This window comes from Octodon degus, unplaced genomic scaffold, assembly GCF_000260255.1.
Source record: "Octodon degus isolate 3935 unplaced genomic scaffold, OctDeg1.0 scaffold00017, whole genome shotgun sequence".
Taxonomy (NCBI): Eukaryota; Metazoa; Chordata; class Mammalia; order Rodentia; family Octodontidae; genus Octodon; species Octodon degus.
Genome location: NW_004524593.1, coordinates 2,554,660 through 2,564,708, shown reverse-complemented (window position 1 = coordinate 2,564,708; position 10,049 = coordinate 2,554,660). Strand labels below are relative to the sequence as shown.

At 50.0% G+C, this 10,049-nt stretch overlaps 1 protein-coding gene across 2 annotated transcripts in view; it reads left to right on the top strand.

Annotated features, from left to right (window-relative positions):
- Positions 1-6,008: 6,008 nt before the first annotated feature.
- Tnn (tenascin N) overlaps positions 6,009-10,049 on the top strand; it is a 72,815-nt gene continuing 68,774 nt past the window's right edge. For both annotated transcript variants that reach the window (XM_023710383.1, XM_004626782.1), the window contains exons 1-3: positions 6,009-6,417; positions 7,457-7,831; positions 8,505-8,768. In XM_023710383.1, coding sequence (XP_023566151.1) covers positions 6,009-6,417; positions 7,457-7,831; positions 8,505-8,768 — 1,048 coding nt within the window. The remainder of the gene's footprint in view (positions 6,418-7,456; positions 7,832-8,504; positions 8,769-10,049) is intronic.

The window sequence follows — 10,049 nt, the reverse complement described above, 5'->3', positions numbered from 1 at the left end:
TGTGTGTGTGTACCAATTCAGATGATGTTTGCAAATTCACTTAAAGGGCTTTGAGATTTATATGTTTAATTGCTTAGATTTTAATTATTTTTTGCAAGAAGATAATTTTTTTTCCCTAAGTTCCTGTACAAGTGCCCTCACATTGTCTCAAAGAGACCATTTGGAAACATTTCAAGAGTGACTTAGCAAGACCCTGTCTCAAAATAAAAGATGGAAATGGGTGGAGGTTGTACTTGGTGCAAGGCTCCGAATTTAACCTTTAATACAGAAAAAGAAAGAAAAAAGGAAGAAAAGAATGATGCAATAGATTACTTTTTAAGGTCTGACTTTTTATTTCCATTTTATTTTATTAACTTTTGCATTTGGGAGAAACTTAGAAGAAAGAGGGAGGAAAATGAGCAAAAACAGGTAGAGTTTTACTTAAAACAAAAACCCATTGTCATAAGCATGAAAGAAAAGAACTTGCCTCAGCATAAAAATAACAAGTGGCCCACATCTAGCTAGACATAGAATGGCACTGGGGTGCAAGGTCCTTGGATTCTTAGAGAAGCCAGAATGTCACCAAGATATCAGGTGACACCTGCTCATCCACAGCTATGCACAGGTAGGTGGCAGAGCCCAGCATCTGCATAGAACATTCAGTGCCTTGGGCATTTGAGGGCTTATTGCACACTCAATGAAGGTGACAGTGTTGGGACAAGGGAATCAGGGGGGAGTAGTGCCACCACTGGGATCACTTGTCCCACAGAGGAGTGAAGAAAGCCCGTGACATTTTTCCATACAACTTTGAGTCCTACCGTGTCTCCAAGTTTGTGGGCTGCAGCTGACTCCCAAAGCAAGGAAAATACGACAGATAACTCCAAATCATTTCATGGCTTTTGGTTTCCATTCCTATGCTGCCCTATGGTTTGAAATGTAGGCTAGACCAAGCTCTGTTCCTCTGCCCAAGGAAGTCATGCCCAGGCCCATGGAAACTCTTACCACCCACCACTCATGCCAGAGCTTTGGCTTCTGGAGGGTCTGGCTGCAGATATGAGATTGTGGGTTAGGCTCTGTCGCAGTGTCTGGAGCCACCAGTCTGGGAGCTGATGATGTTAAGATCCCAGGCCCAGTTCTTGAGGGACAGGGGCTTTGCCTGCCTCCACCACAGTGGACTCATTCTAATGCCAACCAGCTGCCATCTACACATGTGCCCACAGTGTGGCTGGCACAGCACAAATCCTTGGAAATGAGCAAAGCCATGCCTCCTGAATGGAAAGCTGGAGCTTTAAAGTTAGTCCAGTATGTGGAAAACCACACGTTAAACCAGAGAGAGGAATTGTAGCTTGTCATTACGTGCCCCTACTTCTCATGCAGCTGAAGCAGATTTGCCATAGGATGTCCCTCTGTCCCTGGGGGAAGAGGAATAATGAATCAAGTAATACTCAGTAATTCTGGGAGTTGAGCATTTGGTTGGATGTGGGGAAGGAAGGTCTCTGGATTTAGAACCTGTGTCTATTTTATCTTCTCACTGTGGTTAAGCCTGATCCAAAAGCTAAGGGAAGGCCTTTCTGTGAAAAAGTAATTCATTCCTATGTGTGAATGAATGTCTTTCATGTTCAGGGATAAGTTTATTTTTGTTTTGGTTTGGTTTAGTGCTAGGGATTGAATCTTGGACCTGGTGCATGTTAGGGCAGGCTCTGCCATTGACCTACTCCCCCAGCCCCAGAGTAGGTTTTCAATATTACAGTCTGGCATGCCGTAATCGCTTAGAGAATGGCAGACCCCGTAATCACTGCCCATTTGGGTAGGCGGATCAAAACAAGCCTGTGCTCACCCCTGGGAAAGTGATGGAGAGCCAGGGCTGGTGTAGAGGCTCCCACCTTCCTCTTTTCTACCTCTTGTGGGTAGCAGAGCTTCATGCACCAAGGCAAAGATCAGCTGTAAACACTCCTCAGAAGACCCCACTGAATTCTGAATGCGGGGTCCAGAGGAAGTCTTGATAGAATAGATGAAGCCTTTCACACTAAGACAATTTTTTCTTCTCATCCATTCTTGTCTTGCATTCTCCATGAACAGACAGGTCAGCATCAGAGAGACTGAAGATAAAAATATTTGTATATACAGTAGTTGATTCAGCCAGGTGGTGGTGGACTTAGAAACAGTGCTGCCTTGGACACATTCTACTCTAACATGATGAAGGAGAAGGAGACTGGGCTACATTGGTTGCCTAAGGTCTCCACTTCAAGATCTGTTGAACCAGGGTCAGTTCCTCAGCCACTTGAGAACTTGCTGTCCTGGAACAAGTGCTTGGGCCACAAGTCCTCTGAGTCACCCAAGGCTCAGCTTGTGGATCACTAGCAAAATATGCCCGAGAGAGTTAGGGAAAGAGTGACATTTGTGGCACCTACTTCTTTCATTTTCATAGGCCAACAATGTCCACCCCATCATTTGGGTGCAGAATATCTTAAGTGACTGCACTGGAAATCCATGATGATACAGTTTTTCTAAAATCCAAAGCAGTGCTCTCATTTGTTTGAGGTTAACCATAAAGTCAGGATGAGGTAATTGTGGGAGCCAGAGACAGCCCAGAATTTAACTAGAAAGATCTGTAATGATGACTAGAGCTTGGTCCCTGCTCTTTTTAGTATTAGTACTTTTTCCCAACCAAGGGTGTATGTCCTTTGTTGAGAATGAGGTGACATAGAGGACACCCAATCCTTGGGTTGGAGAGCACCAGCAGCATGAGGAGTCTGTCCTCCACTGACTACGGGTTGGTTGACATCAGCCACAGGGGCCAGAGGTCTTCGAGTACCTCGGTGTTTCTGAGCAAGGGAATTTCCAGCATCTCATCAGAAGTAACTGGACTTATCCTCCCTGTGCAGAAAACAAGTCATCTCTCTGAAAATCATCTTGACACTGTTCAGAGAAAGTATGGGCACAGGCATGTGCTCTGCCCATGAGCCACACCCTGACCCCAGTTATCAATTTATCAATGCTTTATGGAGTACCCATGCTTTGAGGATTCTCTCTCTCATTTTCTCATATCTCTCTCTCTCTCTTTCCTTTTTTCTTTCTCTCTTTTTTTGAAGCAGGGTCTCAATGTATATGGCAGGCTTGACCTTGAACTCACAATGACCCTCCAGCCTCAGCCCAGAGTGCTGGGATTACAGGCATTCACCACCACACCTGGTTCAAGTTTCCTTTATTTTCATAAGAATCTATCTCTCAAAAAAAAAAAAGGTACAGCAGGAACAGGAAATTTTTTTTTCTTTTCATGCCTGCAGTACACATCGCAGAGAGATGAAGAACCCAGACGCAGGGTGGACAGGGACCTGGTGTGTGCTCCCATCTCTGAAGCTGACTAGCTCTGTGTCTTTAGCCAACTTGCTTTACCTCACTGAGCACCCATAATAAAGAATGCTCTCAACTCACGGTCAGCATTTTGAGGATGAAATGTTCCTGATGCTTATAATGTGTTTGGCACAGTATCCATTGTCTAATACACACACACACACACACACACACACACACACATGCGCACACACACGCACGTGCACACACATGTGCACACACACCCACGCACGCACATACTCACTCCAATGGCCATTATCTAATTCACACATACTTGGCGAGCACTGTGCTATGAGGCTGGAGATACAGCGAGTCCAAAATGTTATAGTTACGGGCATCTCTGAGCTTGCAGGGCTATCTGGAAACAAGAGCAGACGTAGGAGCAGTCACTGTTTGACTGGAAATTAAAGACTAGGGGCAGGTTCAGCTACCAAGGGGAATCAGAGCCCTGTGACATCAGGGACTCTGAGGGCAGAGTGAGGGGGATCGGCCAGCCCCCTCATGATAAGCAGAGTACCCCTCAAAAGTCTTGTCCTAGGGCGGGCTGAATAGCTCAGTAGATTAAAGCACCTACAAGCAGGTGCAGGGCACAGGATTCAATCCCGGGCCTGCCCCTGGGGTGCGCTGAGATGGCAATTGAGACTGGGCGTGGTGGCATGCGCCTGCAATCCCAGCTCTTGGGAGGTGGTAAACAGGCGGATCGCTATGAGTCTTATCTAGTAGTGAGACCCTAAACACCCTGTAGACCCTTCCTTAAAAAATAAAAAAAAAAGTCCTGTCCCAGAAAAGCTGTATAAAGCAGCATCGGGCTACCACCTTCCTGTGCCACCCAGCGGCCCTCTGCAGTTGGAATTAAAGCCACAATCAGCCTCAAGACTGAGTCCCGGGGACACCTGGCTTCCTGGATGTAGAAAGCCTCATGCTCTCCAGCACATTTGCCCCGCTTTCTGTAGGATGCTCCCTCTCAAGGGAGTAACAATTCCTATTCAGACATGATCTTCCAGCATTCTTCTTAGTGACAGTTGGTGCCCCCTCACCCCTTTCTCCTCAGTTCAGAGTGCTTTGTGCTGGCAAGTGGATGCAGTCACCCCTTCAAGGAGGACAGTGTCCTGCATGCGTTACAGTGAGCGCCAGTAGCTTCCCTCACCTCTGTGGTGCTTGACCAAGTGTTAGGTCAAGATTTTCCTCATCTCGTCTTTCGAGAAATCACCTTGCCCAGGAAAATCTGAGCTCAACTTGTGGAATCTGAGAGGCTCTGATGAGCAAGGATGTCTCCTTCAGTAGGACAGGTGACATGGACAGCTTCTATGGGAGTTTCTGGGCTTTCTCATCTCCAGGCTTCAAAACCAAACGCCGTGAGACTGGGTGCTGCGCAGCCTTGCTGTGGTTTATGGCAAGAGTGTCTGGCTTTTCAGGGGTATTCATTTAGAACTTCTTCAGAAAAAACATCTGCACTTCATTTAGGTCCCAGGGACAGTGAGCCAGGGCTAGGGGTGGGTGTGGGACAGGAGTAGGGAGAGAGGTCTGCTTTTCTGACTCCTGTCTGGCAGGTGGAGTCTAGATGACAGAAACTCCTGTGCTGGGTGGGTGAACACAGTAGGTGTTTTAGCGATCACTGTGTGTTGCTGCTGGGACCTCAGGGCACACAGGGGTGAACAGCTCCACCCTGGAGACTTTGCTCCAGGTTCCAATCTGTGGTCTGCCCTCAATGGGAGCAGATTAGTGGGCTATGGCGCTAAGTCTCAGGCCTCCTCCTGAGTATTATGTGTTATTTAGCTGAACCTTTTAAGAAGGCAATTGTGAAACATCATTATTTCTTCCTAGCACCTGCCATACAACATCCCCACACTGTCCTAGAAGTTGCAAGCTGACCCCCAAGCCTTTGCTGGCTGCTTTTGTGACAGCAAATCTATGCCGGTGTCAGAGCCTCGGTCCTCTCCGGGTCACACTTCTTCTTCTCTCCCAGCTAAAGCCCAGGATTGAAATTCCTAGAGATCACAAATCCCTGAGCTGCTCCAGCACCCTGTGTGGGTTCTGTGGAGAGCCCCCTCTGTACTGCCAGCACCTCCTGTATGGTGTGGCCACACGCCACAGCCCCAGTGGCCCTTCAGAAGCTCTAATGTGCCTTGCTCAGTTGGCACGACTTGGCCTTTCCCACGGAGGCCTCCTTCCTGTCTCTGCCATGCAGCTCCTTCCAGCCAAGTTCCCACCTCTGAATTCCTCCTGGCCCATCAGGCACCTGCCTCTTCTTTGCCACTCCCTGTTTATTCTGACTTCATCCCCATCTTCCATGATAGCAATGAACACCCTCCTTTTCCAATGGACACTTATTACCCGCTGTCCAATCTCAAGTGTGCCCCTGACCACTCCATTCCATTCTATCCACAGGCATTCGGAACACTGCCTGAGATATACCAAGTGCTCAGAAGGCAATTCCGGGGGCATGAGCAGGAGACACTAGAGAGCAGGTGGGATGGGCAGTGTGAGAGGGAGGCAAGGAAGATATTTGGTTGAGAACCTTGGGAGAGAGGGAATGAATTATTTCTCCCAGTTTTTCAGTTACCTGTGGATGCATAGAATATGTTCAAAATGCCTGTTTCCTTCAGCAAACTAATGGCTCTCTTCTGCACCTTTCTGGACAGGGTTCCTGGAGGCGCTGTTCCATCTCTCTGAGGATGGGTATCCAGGGGGCTTTTGGCTTCCCCCTAGGGCTCCTGCTTGACTGTGTGCTCCTGGTGACTTCAGCCCCGGCCACACCAGAGCCTCAAGGCTGCACCAACAAGGACCAGCTGGTCACCATCAGCCACAACTACAATATTGAGATGCCCAAGTCCACCATGGTGCAGGTGGAGGCCGACCCACAGTCGCTCAGTGATAATGGGACCTCCCTCTTGGCCACAGGGGAGGAGGGAGAGGGACAGAACTTCATCTTCAAGCACAACATCCGCCTTCAGGTGCCACCGAAGGACTGTGACTTGTCAGATAGCTTCCAGGATCTCCTGGCCCGGGTGAAGAAACTGGAGGAAGAGATGGCAGAGTGGAAGGAGCAGTGCAATGTCCAGCACTGCTGCCAAGGGGCAGCTGGTGAGTTCAGTACGTGGTGGTTGTGCGACAAGCACTTGACAAGCACCGGCTACGCACAGGGCTCCACCAGCCTCGCAAATACTCTGCGCCAGGTGTTCCCTCCTCTTGAGTTTTCTCGAGGGCCCTGCTCTTTATTGGTGTGTGCTAGTTTCAGGGGCATCTGGAGTAGACCCCTCAGTTAATGCTTCCAATGCAAATGCTTCCAGGGGCCCCCTTACCTGCGGATCGCATCGTTCTGAGAAGTAGAGATGGTATGTATTAGATTCCTAATATTCAGGAAGCTGGAAACTATTATCTATGAAGTGCTACAATTTCATTTGTGCACGGTAAAGTTTCCTCTGCCCACCCTTCTCAAAACATAAATCTTCCAGACTGAACTAGACAACAGTGAGCGGTCCTCATACATTTTTATACCTGGACAAACTGCGTGGTGATCAGCGCATGTAGAATGCCAGATATGGTATTAGCAGCTGGGGATGTGGCCACGACTCACGCAGTGTAGCCCTGCTTGGAGGAGCTCCACTTTGGGAAGGTCTTGAGGAAGGGACATGGACATTTTCAGTTTACACTGCCTGCCATCCTGCTGCCCCCTGCAGGCAGGGCCAGCAGGGAGCTTCTGACGTCACCTTTCAAGCCATCAACACTACTTGTTGGATAAGGGGGCCTGGCTAAGTTCAGTCCCTCCCCCAGGAGAAGCCAGCTTCCCACCTGTCTGGATCTCAGCCCATCTCCCCGGGCCAGCAACCAGCACCAATACAGCATCTAAGTCCCTTTCACAGAAAAGCATCCAGTAACCTCAACCACCCAGATGGAAGGAACTAGGGGAATTCAATAGGAAGGGGAAAGGATGCAGGTGGTTGTGTAGCTCCGTAGGCACATGGGTGGCGCCCAGCTGGAAAGCACCGGCTCAGTCTCTCCTGGAGAGCCCGCCCCATCCACAGACAGGATGCCACACATCTTCTCCCACCCATCTCCAGGCAAAGCTCTCACCCTCCACCCACCCTCCACTCACCCCTCCTGTTTTTCCTCTTCCTCCCAGATCTGACCCGTCACTGCAGCGGCCATGGGACCTTTTCCCCTCACACCTGCAGCTGTCACTGCGAGCAGGGCTGGGAGGGCGTGGACTGTGAGCTGCCCTCCTGCCCCGGGGCATGCAGCGGCCACGGGCGTTGCGTGGATGGGCGCTGCCTGTGCGACGAGCCCTATGTGGGCGCCGACTGCGCCTACCCCGCCTGCCCGCAGGACTGCAGCGGCCACGGCGTGTGCGTGCGTGGCGTCTGCCAGTGCCACGAAGACTTCACATCGGAGGACTGCAGCGAGCAGCGCTGTCCTGGCGACTGCAGCGGCCACGGTTTCTGTGACACGGGCGAGTGTTACTGCGAGCTGGGCTTCACTGGTCCCGACTGCTCCCAGGGTGAGAGTCACTTCCTCCCACTCAAGATCTCCACTGAACATCTAAACAATGTCTAACACACTGTCCTGTGCAGTGGGCCCAGCCTTTGGCTTACAGCAGACTCCTCTGGAGGGTTCCTAAAAACAGACTGCTGGGTGCTGGGGCAGGGCTGTGATTCCAGCACTCTGGGAGACTGAGGCAGTGGGTCAAAAGTTTGATCTCGGGGCAGGAGATAGCTGAGTAGAATAAACGCTTGCCTAGCAAGCTCAGGGTCCTGAGTTCAATCCCTGGTACTGCAAAAAAAAGTTTGATCTCACCTTGGGCAACTCAGCAACTTACTTGAACCCTGTCCAAGAAAACAAACAAAGGCACAGGGTCTGAGAATTTGCATTTCTACAAGGTCATAGTTGATGCAGATGCTACTAGTTTGGGACTTGAGCTCTGGGAATCCCTGGTCTTATGATCTGATGGCCATGGGTATAATGGCCATGGGGGTTGAGGCAGAGAGTCTGTATTGACTCCTAGCCAGATCATAACTGCCTGGACTGTGTGTCCAGAAGGGTGCTACTGAGGCCTGTTACCCCCTGGCTCACAATCACGGTGCTAAGCACCCCAGCAGTGCTCATTGGTCACTCATCAGCAGCGGTTTCTGCCCCTAAGTTCTTGCCCTCTCCCCGCCCCTGTTCTGCACCAGTCATCCCCCCTCAGGGCCTGCAGCTGCTGAAGAGCACAGAGAACTCCCTGCTGGTGGGCTGGGAGCCTTCCAGTGACGTGGACCACTATCTCCTGAGCTACTACCCCCTGGGGAAGGAGCTCTCTGGGAAGCAGGTCCAGGTGCCCAAGGAGCAGCACACCTATGAGATTCCTGACCTGATGCCTGGGACCAAATACATAGTCACCCTGCGCAATGTGAAGAAGGACATCGCCAGCAGCCCGCAGCACCTGCTGGCCACCACAGGTGAGGAAGCAATCAGATGCCTCCCCTCTTTCAGCAAGGACCTGTGTTGAATGCTTCCTCCTGCTTTCTCCACAGACACAGTACCTTCCTGTTGATCAGGCCATTGCTTTAATTTTAGGTTGGAAAACTAGAGTTGCTCCAGTCCTCAATTCTGAGAAGAGGTCTGGTTATCTCTCCCCTCTCCCTGAATTACTGGGTCCTCCAAGTCAATAGTGGCAGCCTGCCCAACCAAGGTTCAAGAGGTCTCAGTGTCCCTGAGATTAGTAAGGCCTGAGCTCTGAACCCTGTCCCAAAGCCCCACCAAAGAAAGAAGTCACTTATATCCCTCACCTCTCTGTGGGCCTCTAAGGCCACTCATCAAGTTTGAGCATAGGGATGAAGCTATTGAAGAAGCAGGATTTCTATTGTTTTCCTATAGGGAGGAAGTAGACATTGGTCACCTTCCCTCTCTCCTGCTCTCTGATCTGCTGGTAGCCCCCACTGGCAGGCCTCAGAGGTCAGAGGGAAAGGGCCCTGTTAATTCCTAGAGGTCCTAACTTGAAAAACAGCATGAGTGAGGACCAGTGGAGGCTGGCTTGAAAGGACATGGTCTCTAGGACAACATCTGTATCACCAACATGTTTGGAAGGAGAAGCATCCTGCCTGTGTCTTCCAATTGTATTAGTTAGTTTCTCCATCACTGGACACAATAGCCAACATCCCCAATTGAAAGGATGAGAAGTTTAATTTGACTCATGGTTTTGGGGAATTCAGTCCATGGTTGGCTGGCTCCAAGGTGGAAACAATATGGCAGAAGAGTGCGGTGAAGTGCTGTGTGGCTCATGCCTATAGGGGAATAGCACAGAGGAACAGAGCCAGAGAGGAAGGGACAAGGGAGCAGACAGGAAGCCAAAGGTACATCTCTAGGACCCACAGAGTGGGCTCTTCCAAACCCCTGGATGGGCTCTACAGCCAGTCAAGCAGATTCTTCCCCCTAACTGCTATTCCAATGCAGTAGGTGTACCTCAAGGTCAGTGCAAAGCTGGGAAACACAAGAAAGAGATAAAATAATGGAAAGAAGTTCCTAACCTGCAGCAAGCAAGGAGAGGCCCAAAGTAGCTGTAAAAGAAGTGTTCTTCCTCTGAACAAAGAAAGCAAAGAACTTTTATTGAGACAGATATTCCTGTAGGAAATACTGCTCATCACATGTAGAAATGGACCCATCCCTCAGGATGCTGTCTGGGGCCATACATCTCATGCTGAAAAAAGGTAACAGACTCGAATGTGTCTGAGTGAGTAATT